This window comes from Suncus etruscus, chromosome X (genome assembly GCF_024139225.1).
Source record: "Suncus etruscus isolate mSunEtr1 chromosome X, mSunEtr1.pri.cur, whole genome shotgun sequence".
Lineage (NCBI taxonomy): Eukaryota > Metazoa > Chordata > Mammalia > Eulipotyphla > Soricidae > Suncus > Suncus etruscus.
This window is the reverse complement of record NC_064868.1, coordinates 17,575,534-17,596,220: the sequence shown is the minus strand read 5'-3', so window position 1 is coordinate 17,596,220 and position 20,687 is coordinate 17,575,534. Positions and strand designations below refer to the sequence as shown.

Below are 20,687 nucleotides of genomic sequence, written 5' to 3'. Positions count from 1 at the left end.
CACTCATATCTCTCCTCCCACTGGGATGTTTTTTATTTGGTTTGTGCAACATCTTGCAGCGCTGCCCAGGGGCTATTCTGGCCTCTGTGCTCACTTCTGGCAATGCTCAGGAAGACAATATGATGCCAGGGATGGAACCTGGGGCTCCCATATGGAAAGCCAGAATTATAGACTGTTGATCACTTCCTTGAGCCCTGGAAGTGAAGTCTGGAAATGGCTCATCTGTGGGAACATGTGCCTTCATGTGTCAATCTTGCCCAACCCTGCATGGCTTCTGGCCTCGAGTATGGCCAGGTGTGGCTACAGAAATGCCCCACGCTCTGAAGAGTGTGCCCCTCATGACAGCAGGAAAAAAAAAGAGGAAAAATATGTTTGTAGTTGAGCTTGCAGGAAATGCACATCATCATTATCATCATAATAATAAAGTTTTGGGGAACCAGGGCTGTGGCTCAATTGGTAAATTGTCCCTCCCCTTAAAAAACAAAAAACTTTGGGGGCTGGAACAACAAACAGCAGGGAGTGCTCTTACCTTGCATGTAGCCTACCTAGGTTCTGTCCCCGACATCCCATGTGGCCCTCAATTCCACTAGGAGTGACCCCTAAACACAGAGCCAGGAGTAAGTCCTGAGCACCACAGAGTAATGACCCAAACCCATCATCTATGGGGGAGGCACTGTAATTTTTACTGCTGGCTTTTTTCCCCCTAACTTCAGTTTGTGTATGTTCCCATAAGTAAATGTAAAAATAATGTTTAAAAAAAGCCTGGGGCCCTAGTGATAGTACAGCGGGGAGGACATTTGCCTTGCATGCAGCTGAACTGGGTTTGATCTTCTGCATCCCATAGGGTCCCCTAAGCACCACCAGGAGTGATTTTTGAGCACAGAGTCAGGAGTAATCCTTGAGCACCACCAGGTGTGGCCTTAAAAAAATAAATTAAAAAAAAATTAGGGGGCCGGAGAGATAGCATGGAGGTAAGGCGTTTGCCTTTCATGCAGAAGGTCATTGGTTCAAATCCCGGCATCCCATATGGTCCCCAGAGCCTGCAGGAGTGATTTCTGAGCATGGAGCCAGGAGTAACCCCTGAACGCTGCTGGGTGTGACCCAAAAACCAAAAAAAAAAAAATTAGAATCTGCCTGTAGTTCAATTTTTTGCAAGTGGCTATCCAATTGTGCCAACACCACTTGTTGAAGAGGCTTTCCCTGCTCCATTTAGGATTTCCTGCTCCTTTATCAAAAATTAGGTGTTTGTATGTCTGGGGAACATTTTCTGAGTATTCAAGCCTATTCCACTGATCTGAGGGCCTGTCCTTATTCCAATACCATGCTGTTTTGATAACTATTGCTTTGTAGTACAGTTTAAAGTTGGGGAAAGTAATTCCTCCCATATTCTTTTTCCCAATGATTGCTTTAGCTATTCGAGGGTGTTTATTGTTCCAGATGAATTTCAAAAGTGCCTGAGCCACTTCTTTGAAGAATGTCACGGGTATCTTTAGAGGGATAGCATTAAATCTGTATAATGCCTTGGGGAGTATTGCCATTTTGATGATGTTAATCCTGCCAATCCATGAGCAGGGTATGTGTTTCCATTTCCGTGTGTACTCTCTTATTTCTTGGAGCAGAGTTTTATAGTTTTCTTTGTATAGGTCCTTCACATTTTTAGTCAAGTTGATTCCAAGATATTTGAGTTTGTGTGGCACTATTGTGAATGGAATTGTTTTCTTAATGTCCATTTCATCCTTATTACTATTGTAATAAGTAATAAGTACTATTATTACTTCGGTTCTATTACTGTCAAGAATGTGAGTCGGTTAGGCTGGGGACGTGATTCCCACTTGTCCTGCGTGCAGGTTCAACCTCAGATACCCACAAAGGAAAAACTGCCCCATGTATTGTTGGTGCAGCTGACCAGTGGTGGGGTGGGAGGGAACTAGAAAACCAATTGCAGAGTGAGCGGGTCTGGGTGCCAGGCGCGCACGACCACTTTGGACAAGCAATTCCTGTTTCTTTGACGTATTTGTTGGTCGTAAATGTGGGGCCATTGTTTTCATGAGGGGGACAATATTTGAGTTCCACCTGTAGGAAGAGTGAGAGGCCTGTAAACTGGACGCAAACAGGAAGCATCCTTTTCTCATGATCTGCAGACAATCCCAGCCCCACCCCATCCCCCATTCCTGACCCCGGGGCTATTGTAGGGGGGACTGTTGATGCAGCAGTATTAACCCCCAGGAGTCTCGTGTAGATAAAGCGCCAGGCTCTCCCCCTCGTGAGGCCCTCGTGCCCTTTCCCGGGGTGCACAGACCCCGCCCCGTGCTCAGGACTGGGTGAGGGAGCCGGCACATGATGTACCCCTAACCAGCTCAGCGCATGACCCGAGCCCTGCTGGCGGGGTCCTGGCATTCCTGACCCATGGCTTCCCCGCGCCTCGGGACCTTCTGCTGCGCCACGCGGGACGCCGCCACCCAGCTGGTGCTGAGCTTCCAGCCGCGTGTGTTCCACGCACTATGCCTGGGCAGCGGCGCGCTCCGCCTGGCGCTCGGCCTCCTGCAGTGGCCGTCTCAAGAGCGCCGCCGGTGCCCCGCAGGCCCCTCCGAGTCCCCAGCGGCCTCCACGCGCGACCCAGCGGCTTCCCGAATACTGCGCGCTGCCTCTGCCTGCGACCTGCTCGGCTGCTTGGGTAAGGGCGCGTGGGCCCAGAGTGGCACCGTCTGGCCCGCAGCGAAGGCAGCGTCCCCGTGGGTGCAGAGCTCCCTGTGCGAGGTCTCAGGCTGCAGTAACTGTGTGCCAGGGCAGGGAGCCCTGGGTGGGGGGCACATTCTAAGCTGGAGCCGCTGTGTGCGGGGGGGGGGGGCAGGGCGTCGTGGGCGCGGGGAGCGCTGGCACTCCAAATGGACCGCTGTGAGCCAGCCCTGCACCGTGGCCCACAGTTTGTGCTTCTCCTCTGTAGTGCGGGCAGAGACCCCTCTCCCTGCACCCTTTGGCACTGCAGGGTTCACTGCCTGCTGCCCTTGGAAAGGGCGTTCAGGCCATCTGCCATCCTCCAGGCCCAGAGCAGAAAGCAGGAAGCGCAGGCTCTCGGGGTGACGCACTCCTGAGTGGGGTGTGTTTGTCTGGAGGGGGGCGTTATTGGGATATAATCCCGGGGTCCTGTATGCACCGCACGCACATGCTCCAGCCCTGGCAACCCTCTTCCTGTCCAGACTTTTGGGGGTTTTGGAGGATGCTCCCAAGTAGTGCTCAAGAGATCTGGGAATAGTGCTGGAGGGTCACCAGCAATTGTCCATGTAAAGACTGAGTATATCATGCTACTCAGGACTGCTGTGCTGGGGATCTCCAGACCAGCACAAGGATGATGGGGACCTCCCAGCCAGCACCCAGCAAGGCTTTCTGAGGGGAGTGGAGTGGGGTGAATGAGACCATCTGGTGCGGGGAATTGACCCCAGTTCCGGCTATACTTGCTCCCCACCCAGATGTTTTCTGTTTTCCAAAAACCTAAACAGTTGCATTTGTTATGGCAAGTTAGCTAGGGAAATTTTACTTATTATTGGTGGTTTTTTTCAGTTGGATTTTTCATTTCCAAGTTGGAATCAGGGAGCAAACTCAGGCTCCGGCATGCAAAGTCTTTTGGACTGTCTCCCTAACCCAAGAGAAATTTAGACTGCAGTTAAAGGACAGCCAGAGTGGGAAGCTGGAGCAGTAACTCAGTGGGTCGAACATTTGCCTTGCATATGCACCACTCATCTCGGTTTGATCTCCAGCACTTCTGGTAGTCTACCCCCTCCCCCCCACCCCGCCCTGCTCCCTCACCCTGTCCCAGCCCTGCTAGGACTGATTCCTCAGCAAAGGAGTAAGCCCTGAGCACCGCTGGTTGTGGACTCCAAACCAAACACAGAAAGAAAAGCAAAAAAAAAGAGGCCAGGGGCCAGAGCGATAGATAGCACTGCAGGGACGGCTTCTGCCTGGCATGTGGCTGACCTGGATTCCTGGATTGGATCCCCAGCACTGGCACAGCATCTGGTCCCCCAAGCCTGCCGGGAGTGATTCCTGAGTGCAGACTCCTGAATAACCCCTAAATGATGCTGCTGTAGCCAAAGAAAACGGAGGGAGGGAGGGAGGGAGGGAGGGAGGGAAGGAAGGAAGGAAGGAAGGAAGGAAGGAAGGAAGGAAGGAAGGAAGGAAGGAAGGAAGGAAGGAAGGAAGGAAGGAAGGAAGGAAGGAAGGAAAGAAGGAGCACAGAGTTAGAAGTAAGCCCTGTGCATATGTGTGAGCCCAAAAATAAAATAGAAAAAAGAAAAGAAGTAATCCATGAGTGAGTGAGTGAATGTGTGTTTCCCAACCTCACCCCAGCCCCAGCTTTGGGTTTTTAGATCAAATAACCCACAAACTACCGAATGAATCAAACCTCCCTGTGTTCTCCTTTCCCTTTGGCCCCAAACTGGCAGTGATGTTCCATTTATTTAGCTTTAATTGGAATGACTTGGGGGCACCACTTCCGGTGGTGCTCTGAGCCCCTGGGGCAGTGATCAGGGACCACTAGACTCACACACAGATGGACCAGGGCTGGAATCCAGGGCCTGGCACATGCACAGCATGTGTTTTACCACTTGAGCCTCATCTCGGGCCATGAAAGTGGTTTTCATACAGCAGAATAATAGCCCTTCCTGGCACATGAGTGTCCTGGGACATTTGCACATTAACTGGCGCCAGCAGTAGGCTGCAACCACCTGTTTTTGGACGGGCACGAATCTGCGGGTGTGGAAAGGTTGAGGGACTGTGATCTAGAGTGTGTGTGTGTGTGTGTGTGTGTGTGTGTGTGTGTGTGTGTGTGTGTGTGTGTGTGCTCTAATGCTGGACCACGTTCCCAGCCCCCCAAGAATATTTTTAGTCATTTTCTTCCTGATTTCTCCCAAGGTGGGGGGACGCATGGATGTCCAGAGCCTGACTTCCAAGTCAGTTTCCTTTTCCTTTTCCTCCTCTTCCTCAGTCCTTCAGCACATCTGTCATGGCACTTTGTACAGGGGCCCCATCCTCCTGTGTTTGTCTGTCTAGGACTTCTGCACCCTTATTCATGATGGGATCTCTCTTCTCCCACCTGAGTCTCTGTGCAGACCTTCGGTGCAGCTCTTTGGTGCAGACCTGTTTTTCATGGGACATGGGGGGATTCTTTTGTTTTGCTTTTGGGCTACACCCAGCAGTGCTCAGGGGTTACTCATGGCTCTGGTCCAGAAATCATTCCTGGCAGGCTCGGGGGACTATAGGAGATGCTGGGGATCGAACCTGGGGCCGTTCTGGGTCAGCCACGTTCAAGGCAAATGCCCTACTGCTGGGCTATCACTCCAGCCCCTCTTTTTATTTTCTTTTTTTTTTTTTGAGGGGGGCACATCTGGCAATGCCTAGAGTTTCCTCCTGGCTCTGCACTCAGAAATTACTCATGCCATGCTCAGGGGATCCAAAGGGATGCCAGGGATCAAACCTGGGTTAGTAACATGCAAGGCAAATGCCCTCCCTGCTGTGCTATTGCTTTGGCCCCAGACATGGGGGTTCTCTAGACACTTGTCCTTGAAAACTTTATAACTAGTAAATATGTAAACATGGTTGCTATGACTGGAACCATGTTTGGTCAGGGCAAATCGGGGCACGATTTGGTGGCTCTCTGGCCCTCTTCACTTCCTGGGCCCCAATTATAGACATTCTTTTCTCTAACAGCCAGTCTGGGCACATTGGCCATGTCTCACTCTGTGTATCTGCAGACGCTGGACTGTCGGTGTTCAATTCCAGGCACTGCATCATAACCTGGGCACTGCTTGGAGTGACCCCCAAGCATTTGGGAGAGGTTTCAGAGCACCAGTAGGTGTGACCCCAAAATAATATATGTATTGACATATATATATATATTGGGGGGATTGGGCATCAACCGGCAGCACTCAAGTCAAAGATCATTCCTGGCAGGCCAGGTCAGCAATATGCAAGGCAAGCCCCCTCCCTGCTGAGCTCTGGCTTTAGCCTCAAACTGGTGTGTAGCTCAGAATACACATTGTTGTACACACAATCACTTTTTTGTTTGGGGGCCACGTCTGGTTGTGCTCAAGGCTTACTCTTGACTCTGTGCTCAGGGCTCGGTATGGGGTGCCAGGGACCAAACCCAAATTGGCCTCTTGGAAGGTAAGCACTCTACTGCTTCTCCCCCACCCCCAGTCACTTCTTAGTGCCAAGAAAATTAGGACCACAATTCTCACAAGTAAATAGCAGTTTAGAGTCAACTCTAAGTGCCGGGAATGGCTTTATCTAGTCAGTACCTCTACCTCTGCCTCTCCCTTCCCTTTCCCACCTCCCACTTCTCTCTTTCCTTCCTCTTCTTCATTTCTGTGCCTCACTGCTTCCACATCATGGTGTTCTTGCATTCTGCTGTACTTCCCTTCTGCTTCCCAATCTGTTTATCCATCTGTCCACTCACTCATTCATCCATGGGTTCATCTCTGCACTCATCCTTGTGCAGGGGCCATGCTAATCTTCTATGTATTGTTCCAATTTTAGAATATGTGCTGCCGGAGTGAGCAGTCATCTCTGCACTCATTTACCCTTTCGCCCATCCACTTTTCCACCCATCCAACCATCTACCACCACTTCCTCCATTCACCCATGTACTCACCCACTTATTCATCCATGTAGAGATCCACCCATTCATCCAGCTATCTGTCCATTCATCAATCCATGTATCCACCCAACCACTACTTACCATCTATCCATCAATCCATTCATTCAGGTGTCCATAACCCACCACTCATCCACCTACCCATCTGTGTATCCATCCACTCATCCTCTGTCCATCCATCTAACCATTACTCATTCATTCATCCACTTATCCATCCATCCACTCACCCATTCCTGTATCTATCCACTCTTCCTCCATCCATCCATCCATCCATCCAGTCAACCACTTATTCATCCATTTGTGTATTTATTCACCCACGCACCCACTCAGCCATCAGTGTATTCATTTGCTGTCTCTCCATCCACCAGCCTTTGTACAAAGTGAGCAATCAGCCCCCAGGGAGCACTGAGAGCAGACACCATCACTGTCTCCTCTTCCCTAGGCATTGCAGTCCGCTCTGCCATGTGGTTGGGATTCCCTGAGTTTGTGGAGCGCATCTCTGAGGTGAATGGCACAGATCCATGGCCCTCAGCCTTCTGCGTGGGAAGTGCTGTGAGTAGACCCTTTGCCCCCTCCTTCCGCTTACACCAAGTTCCCTGCTGTGCTCAGGGCTTCCTCCTGGCTCTGCACTCAGGAATCACTCCTAGGTTTGGGGAATTTTATGGGGTGCCAGGATCCAACCCAACTCTGCTACAATACAAGGCAAATGCTCTCCTCGCTCTACTGTCACTCCAGCTCCACATCAGGGAGCTTTATGGTCAAAGGGGGAGCAGCCCCACACCCCTTAATTGAGCACAGAGCACAGAGGCCAATATACCCTGGCTGCCAAGGCTGGGCAGGGCAGTGCTTTCTAATACAGACCAGACATCGGGGAAACCTGGCACCTGCAGCAGCTCATGCCAGCTGGGGGTGTGCTGACACCGGATCCCCCCCCCACAGGTGTGGGTTCAGTTCCTGTACAGCGCTGGCTTCTGCTGGCTCTTCTGCTATGCACTTGATGCCTACCTGGTGGTGCGAAGATCCACGGGACAGAGGTATTGCTCAGCTGGGGGCGCAGGGAAAGTTTCTGGGGCCTGAGACAGAGCCGCCCGGAATTGGGCCTTGGGTCATGATCTACCCACACATGTCCCCTCACTGCAGCTCCTGGGGGCCAGGGTTCTAAGACATCTTGGAGTCTTCAGCTATTTTTGAGCCCCTGAAAACCAGGACTTGCCTCCTATCTTGAATCACTGAGGGCGGGGAATGCTTTAAAAGGTTGGCCAGGGATCAGCAAGAGTCTCCAAAGGGGGCCTCCCTACAGGTAGGTGTGTGTGTGTGTGTATGACCTCTGTGTGTGTGGCCTGGTGTGTGTGTGTGTGTGTGTGTGTGTGTGTGTGTGTGTGTGAGAGAGAGAGAGAGAGAGAGAGACCTGTCTCCCTATACTAGCCCTCGCCCCTCTGAGTCCTTCTGCCACTGGAACAATGCACTCAGGAATCAATCAGAAATTTCACTTGCAAACTATGGCCAATTTCAGACTGAGTTCAGTATTTAGTCATTTATTTGAACCACAAACTAATAGTAATAGTAGTAATATAATAATAATAATAATAATAACAACAATAATAACAAATAAATAATAATAAGTGATACCAGGTTTTTTGAGAGGCAGTTTTTTTTTTGTGTGGGGGGGGCAATGTTCAGGGCTTACTCCAGGCTCTGCACATGGGAATCACTCCTAGCGTTGCTCAGGGGACCAGATGGAATGCCAGGGATCAAACCCAGGTTGACTGAGGCCACGTGCAAGGCTAGTACCCTCCCTGCTGGAGCCCCCTTGGGGTTTTTTTTAAGCTCCTTTAAGTGAAGCCCTGAGCCTATCCCTGGATCTGTGTGCAGAGCCATCCACTGTGCTGGGTTTCTGACAGCGCTCAGCCCCCCTACAAGGCAAACCAACCTAACCCCTGTTAGGTCTCTCAGACCCTGAACTTTGAGCTCTTAAATCACAGTGACAATGAGGAATGTATTTGTAGCAGCTCTGAAAGCTCTTTTGCAAGTGATCGTTTTGTTGGATCAAGTTATTATTCTATCAGTAAAGAAAAGTGGGGAAAGTATCCAGTGACAAGAGGAATTTAAAGGCAGAAAGTGTTACAGATACTGGAAATCTCCTAGTCAGTCTCTGGAAACAACTCCTTGAAACATATACTATTCTTTAATGCTTTTAATTTTTTTCAATTGGATTCAATGCTCTGTTACACAGATTAAATGAACCTTTTGAGGGAACGGAGTGATTTTCTTTCAACTGAATTCAATGAACTTGGTACAAGCTTAATCCTGTGTGGGGTGAAAGTAATAGTATCGTGAGTACTATCTTGTAGTCAGAGGACCCAGATTTGATCTCTATCATCTCCTATGTCCCACCAACACCACCAGGAGTGATTCTTGAGTGCAGAGCCAGGACTAATCCCTGAACATTGCCCAAACAACCTCTCAAAAACAAAAAAAAACCTTTTGGGGCTGGTGCCATAATACAATGGAGAGGACATTTGCCCTGCATGAGGCCAACCTGAGTTTAATCGTCCACATCCCACACAGTCCCCCATGCACTGCCAGGAGTGATCCCTGAGTGCAGAGCCAGGAGCAAAGTCTGAGCACTGCTGGGTGGACCTTCTTCCCCCCCCCCCCCACAAGGACGCTATTCAGCCCATGCTACTTTGACTAGTTTATTATCTTGTGGGCTCCTCCATCAGCTGGAAGGGAGGTGGAGCTCACTATGCACTTTCCCCTCGGGGTTCATTTGTGCCACCTTGGTGAGGGACATGTGCCTGACTCAGGGGCGCCCTTCTGCTTGTCCCCAGTACCATGCTGCTCTACCACATCATGGCCTGGGGCCTGACTCTTTTGCTCTGCGTGGAGGGTGGTCTCATGCTGTATTCGCCATCTGTGCCCAGGTATGCTGGCCCCACTTCCTGCTGGGGGAATCCTCTCATCCTCTTGGGGTCCGGGCCAGGGCTGTGATCACAAACTGTTACTGTGACCTGGCTTTGCTGCAACGGGGGTGGGGAGGAGTGAAAACCCACATGAATAGTGCAGACCTGAGTGTAACCGAAGTCAGAGTGTGCCCGGGTGAGCATGACCCTGTGGGGCGCCTGGATGATCCTGCCCTGCAGGGGTCCCAGGTGAGTGTTCCCTGTGGGCACAATACCTGTTCCTCCATCCATGATTCTTTGGGGATACCATCTCCTGCACCTCCAGGTCAGCTAATGCCCACTGTCCCTCTGCTCTTGATTACCAGAGTTCACCCCTTCTTTGCCTGTCCTCTTCCTATGGTGGGCCTGGCAACTCTCTGCCTGCCTTGCCCCTGGCCCTGCTGCTCCCTAGACATCAGATCCTCCACTGGTACCCGCCTTGTCCTGGCCCTTTTCCTTGAAAGAACCCTGGAGAGCCTGAGTGAGCACTGGTCTGGAATCCTGGCCTAGTGAGTGCCCGAGTGGCTCTGAGGATGGGGTTATGCCACAGACCCGGGTGTTCGAGGTCAGACGGACATGGCCCCAGCGCCCTAACTGCACTGGAATCGGAGCTTTCCCCGCCAAGACCTGGCAAACACGGGCACCCCTCCTCACTGCTGGCCCCGCTGTCGCCAGACCTGGGAAGGTGGCCTGTGTCCCCCCCTCAGTCTGGCATCTGAGGCTCATTTCCGGCGCAGGTGCGAGAGGGGCCTGGAGTACACGGTCCCCCACTACGTGAGCACCTACTTGCCACTGCTGCTGGTCCTGCTGGCCAACCCCATCCTCTTCGGGAAGACTGTGGCAGCTGGTAAGGGACAGCATGGCCCAGGCGGCCCTGCCAGGCTCAGGTGACCAGCTGCTTCTGGCAGCCTCTCGGGCTCTGCACCTTGTGCCCTGTGGCCAAGAGAGAAACTGGGGGAAATGGGGGGTGGGGTTCACAGGAAGGCAAGAGAGAGGGCTGAGGTGGGGACAGGATGATCCCCTTCACGGGGCTCGGCCACCCCCTCTACCCCTCACAAGCTCCACTGGGAAGGTGGGCAGGAACCCAAAAGGCAGCTGTGCCCCCTGTGATGACGTCCTGTGGGGACGGGGGCTCAAGAAATAGGACCCAAGCACAGGAAATGACACATATGCACTCCCAAGGGCTGCCTGTGTGTCAGCCGCAGCTGGGGACCAGATTCCAGACCCCCTCATCCCCAACGGAGCCCCCTGGAGCAACCAGCCAGGTGTGCAGGCTGGCCAGTAGCAAGCAGCTGTGTATGTGATGGGCATGTGTGCATCATGCTTGGACATGGCTGCTTGTATGAGGTGGGAGTGTGTGAGCCATAGTTCGACATGGCTGCTTATATGAGGTGGTGTATATGCACCATGTTTATATATGGCTGCTTGCACAAGGCAGATGTGTCTGTGCCATGCTTGTACATGGCTGCATGTATGTGATGGGCATGTGTGTGACGCTTGGACATGGCTGCTTGTAAGAGGTGGGCATGTGTGCACTATGCTTGTACACAGCTAGTCTTCCAAGCACAGTTATTGAACAGTCATTGAACTCTGGGCACTTGCAGTAGAAAATCTTTTCACGCCTCCTTGTCAAACAGCCCAGTAAGGCTGAAGACATAGTGCAACAGGGAGGGAGGGCATTTGCCTTTTCTGTAACTAAATTGGGTTGGGTTCTTGGCACTACATATGGCCTGGCAGGAGTGAGCCCCCAGCACAGAGCCAGGAGTCAGCTGTGAGCATCGCTGGATCTGGACGTAACCCTAAACCCAGAATAATTTAGTCAATCGTCAATCTTCCAACATCAGTTTCTAGTTTTGTGCCAAACTATCTGAAATCATCCCAGGACACTGTGTGACTGTAAACAGTATCCATGAAGCCATTCACTCCCCCCCCATAATAAAATTCCAGAGCGAAGATGGGGGGCTGTATACTCCTTAGGGTCCATGAGGAGTGGGATAGGGAACGGGGAGAAGAGGAGGGACTGGGTGCACCTGTATTCTGGGGATTCCCTTCCCTGTGATCCCACAACCCACTTTCCTGCTTGGGCACACAGTATCCTCACTGCTCAAAGGAAGACAAGGCGTCTACACAGATACCGAGAGACGGATTGCTTCCATGCTCAAGACCCGCTTCGTCAAAATGATGCTGGTTCTCATTGTGTGGTAATTTTTTTTTGTCCTGTGCCAGGACTATTTCCTCTTTCCTTAGTGGGCAGGGCAAGGCATTTCCAAGAGGGCGCAGTGGGCGGCCTAGATTTATAGACTGAAGCAACAGCTGATGCAGATTTAGGGAGCTCATGTATATTCATGAGGAGCCCTGGTCACACCCTTTGCAGGAATATGCATTGGGCAACACCATGCAGGTCCAGAAATGGGCGGAGAATCTGGGATGCTGTCCGGAAATGGGAATTTAGTATGTCAGGACCAGCAAGGAGATCTGAGGTCTGAAAAGCGCCACCTCTGGCACTACTGTCCCCTGAGGCTCTGAGGCTCACCCTAAATTCTTCCTGTATTCAGCTAGTCATGAGGATGCATCAGGCACTGTCCCTTTAGGAAGGTACTCACCACCTCTAAATGGCAAGCCCCAGCCAGTGTGTTTTCACTGTCCCTCACCCCCAAAGAGTCCTGCATTCTGAGGAGGGAAGAGAAGAAAGTCTTGGAGGGCGACTCCTTTGTAAAAAGGTGTAGAAACTTGTAGAAAGCCTGACAGACGACACCATCACAAGCATGAACCCAGCATCTAGATTTGCTCTGTTCCCAGGGTGTGCCTTCAGCCAGGCTATGGTCCTCGATTTCTGCCCCACCCAGCCCTCCACCCCACTCACCACAGACCTCACTTCCGGAAACGGATGCTGCCAGCCTAGGGCATGTTGCCCAGTGGAGACAAGAAGGACCAGAACAAGAAATTCCTCAAACCAAAAACTCCAGTTGAGGCTGTTGAGAAGCCACTAGGACTCAGTAGCAGAGAGATGACAATCTAGGGGACCACAAGCCTGAGCCTGCCTTGAGGGTGTGAAACATTTAATGGAAGATTAGGTGCTGGATCTGGACACCTCTTGAAAAGAGTGAGGGAAGGGATTCAAAGAATGGATATGTGGATAAAGAAACTGTGGTATGTCCTCAAAATGGAATACTACCCAGCTATGAGGAAGAATGAAATTTGCTTAGACATGGATGGACATGGAGAGTATTATGAGTAAAATGAGTCAGAGGGAGAGGAATAGACAGAATAATCTCACTAATCTGTGGATATATATATGTGTGTATATATATATATATATGGATAGTATGGTAATAATATACAGAGATATTAGAGATGAGGGCCAGAAGGGCAGGTCAATGGTTCAAAGCTTGTCACAAATAGTGTGGAGTGCAGTGAGGGCAGAGAAAGGAGCACTGTGATAATCAGAGTTGGAAATGACCATTGAATAAGAACTGAACTGGATACTGAAAGGGAGGAAAGGGATAGGCAGGATACCCCTTCAAAAAAGAATATTGCAAACTACAGTGTCTAAAAGGGAAAAAAAGGGAGAGGGAGGGCAGGAAGGAGAGGGAGAGAGAGAGAAAGAGAGATAGAGAGAGAGAGAGAGAGAGAAAGAGAGAGAGAGAGAGAGAGAGAGCCATAGGACAGGCTGGGATGGATGGGAGGGTAACTGGGGACATTGGTGGCAGGAAATAAACACTGGAGAAGGGCTGGGTGTTGGAATATTGTATGACCAAAAATCAACTATCAAGAACTTTTTTTTTTTTTTTTTGGTTTTTGGGCCACACCCAGCAGCTCTCAGAGGTTACTCCTGCCAGGCTCAGGATGCCGGGAATAGAGCCTGGGTCTATCCCAGGTCAACTGCATGCAAGCCAAATGCCCTACCTCTGTGCTATGGATCCAGCCCCTATCAAGAACTTTTAAATCTATACCTCATGGTGATTTAAAATAAATATTTTTTTTTTGCCATACCCAGCGGTGCTCAGAGATAGTACTCCTGGCTCTGAGCTCAGAAGTCGCTCCTGGCAGGCTCGGGACCATATAACACGGGGAATCGAACCCAGGTTCGTCCCTGGTTGGCCTCATGCAAGGCAAACACACTACTGCTATACTATCACTCCAGCCCATAAATAAACTTTTCTTAAAAAGAGGAGGTGGGGCCGGAGAGATAGCACAGTGGTAGAGTGTTTGCCTTGCAAGCAGTCCATTCAGGATAGATGGTGGTTTGAATCCCAGCATCCCATATGGTCCCCTGTGCCTGCCAGGAGCGATCTCTGAGTGCAGAGCCAGAAGTAACCCCTGAGTGCCCCCCCAAAAAAAGAGGTGGTAGTTTCTTCCAGCAACACTGGAAGAATGTGCCTCAAATGTGCCCCCTCCATGCCCAACTCCCGACAAAAATATGAATAGGCTAAGAGGATGCGAGGTTAGGCAGGACTCCTCCAATGCTAAGGTTTGCCTCAAGCTCCAGTGTGGAATGGATCGGTCCCAGGTGATTTGAGACTCATGGTCTGCATCCCATGGAAAGGGCCTGGGACAGCACATCTGTCCGCAGCCCCAGCCAGGTGCTCTCCATTCCCTCTCTTTATTGGGGGGGGGCTTCTCTTTCTCACAGCTGGGTGCCCAACATCATCAACGAAAGCCTCTTGTTCTACCTGGAGATGCAGACAGATGTAAGCACCCACTCCCTGAAGCCCCCCAGGATTGCCGCCAAAACCACCTGGATCATTCTGGTGGGTCCATCAGGGTGGGAACAGTGTCTCTGAGATTGTTTATGGAATTTATGTTTTATTTGGGGGGGTTCGGGTCACATCTGGCAATGCTCAGGTCAGGGCTTACTCCTGGCTCTGCATTTAGAACTCACTCCTGGCAGAGCATAAAGAAATACATGGGATGCCAGGGGTTGAACCCAGGTCAGTTGTGTGCAAGGCCAGCGTCTTTCTTACCCATTGTGACCAAGGGTTATTTTCGGGGGGGGGGGTTCTTGTCTGATTTTGAGCCACACCTGGTAATACTTGGGGATTGGGTCACCAACCATGCCCTGCCCTGCCAGAGATTAAACCCCAGCCACCCCCCACATGTAAAGTGTGCCTTTGGCCCACTAATTTTCTTCTTGGGGGGGGGACCAAAAACTAAAATGGGTAGAGTTCTAAGGGGTGTCGTGCTCCTGGCTCAGGTGTGTGTGTGAGACCCGAGGTCCACCAGGTGTGGTTCAATTACCCCCCCCAAACTAGTGGGCCTTAGTATTAAACCAGTAGGCTTGCTAGATCCATATTACTGTTTGGGAACCCTTTTGGGGGGGGCACACCAGGTGGTGCTCAGGGGTTACTCCTGACTCTGTGCTCAGGTATCACTCCTGGCAGGCTTGGGGGAATCCTATGTGATGCCAGGGATTGAACCCAGATTGGCCATGTACAAGGCAAATGCCCTCTCCACTGTGCTATCACTCCAGCCCCAGGAAACCCATTTTTTATTATTGGGGGTAGGGCCACACCTGGCTCTGCCTTCAGGCAACTCCTGCTGGTGCTCGGATGTTGGTGAAACGTGGATCAGCTGTGCACAAGGAAAGTGTTCTCTTCGTGATCCCCAGAACACCAATTTGCCTGGCCTGGAAGTAAACTGACTGCGCATCCACATAGGGCTGGCCTGTTGGACGTCTCAACTGGGCCTCCCCCAACTGGGTGCTCTCACTTCCTGGCAGGGCATCCTGAACCCAGCCCACGGCTTCCTTTTGTCCCTGGCCATCCACGGCAGAGGTGGCTGCAGCCTGCACTGGCCAGCTCTGAGAAAGGATGTCCCCTGGGTGTCACTGACCACCGAGGGCTCCAGTGCTCCCCAGGATGGCCTCCCTCCCCCAAAGTTGGTGCCTGGTGGAGGACACACATCAGATGAAGCCCTGAGCCTGCTGACTGAAGGTAAGGCCCTTGGGACCAGCCTCTGTGCCATCGCTATTGAGATAGTGCTTAGTTATGGTTGCTGCCATCTTCATGGGTCACAGGGTTTGAGCTCTATCCAGTCCAGACCAAGACCACTGGTGAGAGGAGACAAGCCCACCATAGCTCATGCCAAGCCCAGTCTTGGGTGCCATCTTTGCCTTAATCCAGCCCCATGACAGAAGCCAGATAGTACAATGGTTAGAGCTCTAGTTTTGCACTTGGCGGATTGGGTTCAATCCTAGGCAACCCATATCATCCCTGAGCACTGCCACGAGGGATCCCTGAATGCAGAGGCAGAATAAACCTTGAACACCACTGGGTATAACCCCAAAACCCTAAAATATTTGTGGTCCTTGTGGGGAGTCAGGGGCCAATGTGAGCGCAACGCTGCAGACATGGTTTGGGTACTGGCATTTGGAGCATGAGGGGGGAGAGTTTGTGCATTGGGGGCTGTGTAGACACTGTGTAGACAGGGCACCAGGACACGCAAAGCAGAAAAGGCAGAGAAGGAGCACTGGACAGGGAGCATGGTGAGGGCAGAAGAGGGTGAGCTGGCAGCTGTTGGGGCCACAAAAAGACTCTATCTGGGGTCTCATGGGAAGTCTCTCTGGTAATGAGACGGTTTGCAGTGCTGGAGTTACTCCCAGCTCAGTGTTCTAGCATGCAAAACCCGTGTTCCTTCCCTCAAATGCTCTCTCCCTGGCCCTGCACCTACCCCTTTTGAAATGTGTTTGAAGTTAGGGATTCCAGGCTGCAAGAACAAGCTGAGCTGTGCTTGAGGGAGTAGCTCGAGGCCTGGGGATTGTGTGGCTTCCGGCCAGGATTGGTGTCAGTTCACAGAGCACTGAGGTCCGAGGTCCCTGTGATTCCTTCTACCAGCTTCCGCCAAAACATCTCAGAAAAGAACTGGAATTTCCCGGGGGGCCAAAAAGTCAAGAAAAATGGTGTTTTTGTTTTTTTTTCCACAGACTAAATCTTTGTTGTTTTCTCTCTCAGGGACACTGGAAGCCTGGCCAGCCCGACCTTTCCTCCTTCCGGAGTTTGAAGGGATTGAGGCTGGGCTGAAGCCTTTGTGCTCAGCAGGAATGTTCTGGGGGTTGGTTTAGGTTTTTTTTTTTTGGGTGGTGGTGGTGGTGGTGGGCTCAGGAATCGCTCCTGATGAGTTTAGAGGGCCAGACAGGGACCCTGGGGATAGAATCCAGGTGGGCCATGAGTGAAGCAAGCACCTTCCCAGCTGTCCTGTTTCTGCTGCCCCTCACAGGAAAGTTCTGGATAATGAGACCAGAGCAAAAGCATAGGAAGGAGGGCAGATCGAAGCTGGCATGGGTTGCCAAATGCCAGCATCCCAAATGGCCCCCCAAGCATACTAGGAGTGACTTCTAAGCGCAGAGCACTGCCGGGTGTGACACAAAAACAAAAACTAAAAAGAAATGCTTTGGACACAGCAAGGGTACTAATTTGGGACTCAATTTGCTGTTCTCCTTGCTCTTAATGGCCCTGCCCCGGCTTCCTTCAAACAGTCTTTACAATATTTTTCTTTCCCTTTTATAATTTTTTCTTTTGAGGTCACACCTGGCCTGGAGCTCAGGGTTCAATCTAGGGGTGTTAATCAGGAAGCAAACCCAGACTCCCATTGGGTCCTGCAGCACCATCTTTCCAACCCAGCCATTTTTTAATTTTGCATCAAAGGCGTTTCAAAGACCCAGTGGGTCAGGCATACAGCTCACTTTGGTTTGACACCAGCATCATAGAGAGTCCCCCAAACACCACAAGAGGTCACCCCTCAGTATAGATCCAGGAATAGTCCCTGAACATCACCAGGTATGACACCCCCAAATATGAACATTTTTATGGGACCAGAGAGATGACTCAATGGGTAGAGCACAAGCCTTGCAGGCAGAAAACGCAAATTGAACTGCCAGAAGTGACTCCAAGTATAGATTTAAAAAAATGTTGTCCACTATGGGGCCAGAGAGATGACCTTGTACATAGCTGACTTGAGTTTGATCCCCAACATCCCATATGTTGCCCTGAGCATCACCAGGAGTGATCCCTGGACACAGAGTTGGGAGTTGACTCTGAGCCCTTCCACGTGGGGCCCAAAGACCAAAAAGAGCTTGGCCCTAGGGCCACTTGCACCGAAGGCTATTTTATTTGGGCAGGTCACACCCAGCAGTGCTCAGGAGTTACTCTTGGCTCTATGCTCAATAATAGCTCCTGGCAGGCTTGGGGGACCATATGGGATGCCGGGATTCAAACCACCGTCTTTCTGTATGCAAGACAAACGCCCTACCTCCATGCTATCTCTCCGGTCCCTCCGGCTATTTTTTAAGTTGGGGGTCATCTGCATCTCTCCACATGGGTGTTTCACATAGCTGTAGCACGGTGGGGGCCCAGGCCTGCTGTCACATAGCACACCCCAGTGGTGGGGTGTCTGAAAAGGCAGCAGGGACACCAGAGCCACATCAAAGCCCCAGGGCAACTCCCTAGGGCCTCCACCCAGAGCACCCAAAGTGTGAGGTCGGCATCACAAGCCTCCTCAGTCCAAGCCCAGGCATGGGGGGGGGGGGGTTTCCCATGCACCACGTCTGTCCTGGTGAACAGAGGCGACCCCGTGAAAACCCTGTGAGAACCCCGACTTCCTTCCTGCTATAGTAATGTGGCTCATGGCCCTGCAGACCCTTCACAGCTGGGGCCTGGCCCCCTAAAGCTCTGTGCTCCCCTACCCAGGCCACTGCCTACATTCTTGGATCTGGAGTGTGGCTCTCTGGAGACCTTTCAGTGTTTGTGAGGGACACCATGGGCAGGCCCTGCTTCCTTGAAGAAGGTGTCGCTTCCTCTTTGTGGGCAAAGTGGGTGCCCCTCAAGCTCACCTGCCCTGATCGATTCTCTCTGCCCTTGGAACTCATTTTCCCCACTGCAGTGGGCTCTGCTGTTCTGTTTGGGGGCCAATCCTGGCTCTGCCTTCAAGGATCATTCCTGGCAGGGCTCAGGGGTGCCAGGCATGGGTCAAAGTCAGCGGGTGCAAGGCAAGCCAATTCTGTGGCTCAGTGCCCTGGCGGTTCCCAGCGGTGGCTGGGATTTCTTCTAGAAATGTCCATGCAGGAAGTAGAGCAGGTCAGAGAATCCCAAGAGGAGCTACCCAGCACAGGCCCTGTGGCACTGCCATGCTGGTGGATATGCAAAGCTGTGCAGGAGCTGCCCGCTGGGCATTTCCTACAAAAAACGTGTCACTATGGGAGTGGAGCGATAGCACAGCAGGGAGGGCCTTTGACTTGCATGTCATCAACTCAGGTTCAATCCCTGAGCCTGCCGGGAGTAATTTCTGAGCGCAGAGCCAGGAGTAACCCGAGCATGGCTGGGTGTGGACCAAAAACATCATCACCGATGAACAGGCTTCCTGCGTGTCCCACCCAAAGAGCACACTCACCTGGGTGAAGTGTAGCTCACATCAGGGCCCCAGGAATGGCTGTTTGTATTCCCATACAACCAGTGGACCCTCATGCCCTGGGATCACGTCCATCTGCACTGCAGGACTGATTGTGTGAATTCAGTGTAGCTGGCCCGGCTCCCCCCCACCCCCCATGGGCTCTCATGCCATCAGGCTCAGGAGCATCCTACGTTGGTCTTGCTGGCTGCACTTCCCTCACCACGCTGGTAACGGACACAAGTGAAGCTCTAGGACACAATCCTAGAGCTTAGGACCCATGATCAGTACTACTTTCTGGTGGTGCCGCACAGGCCTGGCCCTCAAGCACCTTTCAGGAGAGACGTGGCTGCCTCCTCATTCATTCTCTCTCCCTCTCTCTCCCTCCCCAGGCTCTGATGCCAGCACCATTGAGATCCACATGGGCAGTGAGGCCGGCCATGGACAGGAAGCAAACCTGGTGCCTGTGATCCACAGAGACCTGTGAGGGAGGCACCAGGGTAAGACCCCAGCCGGCAGTGAGGAAGAGGCCCAACTTCACAGTCTCATGCCACCCTGGCAGGATGCAGCATCCCCAAGCCCCCCACCCCCACCCCTTTCCACTGTAGCCCAGGCCTTGTAGAAGGCACATAATAAAGGCGCTGTGACTGTGCTCCCAGCTTCAGGGTTTGTGTAAAGGGCCCCCAGGTGGTTCTAATAAAAGGCCAGATGAGAGAACCTGGAATCCTGTTTTTACACCCAGCCCTGCCTCACTGTCCATCTCTGTGTGCTTAACTTAGTTGTTTAGAAAAGTGTTTTTGCGGTGTGAGGTGGTATCTCATCGTTGTTTTGATTTGCATCTCCCTGATGATTAGTGATGTGGAACATTTTTTCATGTGTCTTTTGGCCATGTGTATTTCTTCTTTGTCAAAGTGTCTGTTCATTTCTTCTCCCCATTTTTTGATGGGGTTAGATGTTTTTTTCTTGTAAAGTTCTGTCAGTGCCTTGTATATTTTGGAGATTAGCCCCTTATCTGATGGGTATTGGGTGAATAGTTTCTCCCACTCTGTGGGTGGCTCTTGTATCCTGGGCACTATTTCCTTTGAGGTGCAGAAGCTTCTCAGCTAATATATTCCCATCTGTTAATCTCTGCTTTCACTTGCTTGGAGAGTGCAGTTTCCTCCTTGAAGATGCCTGTAATGTCCTGGAGTGTTTTGCCTATGTGCTGTTCTATATATCTTATGGTTTTGGGGCTGATGTCGAGGTCTTTAATCCATTTGGATTTTACCTTCGTACGATCCAGCTATACCACTCCTAGGAATATACCCTAGGAACACAAAAATACAATACAAAAACCCCTTCCTTACACCTATATTCATTGCAGCACTATTTACCATAGCAAGACTCTGGAAACAACCAAGATGCCCTTCAACAGACGAATGGCTAAAGAAACTGTGGTACATATACACAATGGAATATTATGCAGCTGTCAGGAGAGATGAAGTCATGAAATTTTCCTATACATGGATGTACACGGAATCTATTATGCTGAGTGAAATAAGTCAGAGAGAGAGAGAAAAACGCAGAATGGTCTCACTCATCTATGGGTTTTAAGAAAAATGAAAGACACCCTTGTAATAATAATTTTCAGACACAAAAGAGAAAAGAGCTGGAAGTTCCAGCTCACCTCAGGAAGCTCACCACAAATAGTGATGAGTTTAGTTAGGGAAATAACT

The 20,687-nt window shown here is 51.3% G+C and overlaps 1 protein-coding gene and 1 pseudogene across 1 annotated transcript; one reads left to right on the top strand and one right to left on the bottom strand.

The window, feature by feature from the left end:
* The first annotated feature begins 2,406 nt into the window (after positions 1 to 2,406).
* GPR143 (G protein-coupled receptor 143) lies at positions 2,407 to 19,459 on the top strand. Its single transcript, XM_049766824.1, has 9 exons — positions 2,407 to 2,674; positions 7,092 to 7,201; positions 7,589 to 7,683; positions 9,481 to 9,573; positions 10,329 to 10,438; positions 11,684 to 11,792; positions 14,225 to 14,342; positions 15,311 to 15,524; positions 19,365 to 19,459. Exons 1-9 carry the CDS (start codon positions 2,407 to 2,409, stop codon positions 19,457 to 19,459), a joined length of 1,212 nt encoding a protein of 403 aa, XP_049622781.1.
* Positions 6,457 to 6,555, bottom strand: LOC126000394 (uncharacterized; annotated as a pseudogene).
* Positions 19,460 to 20,687: the final 1,228 nt, after the last annotated feature.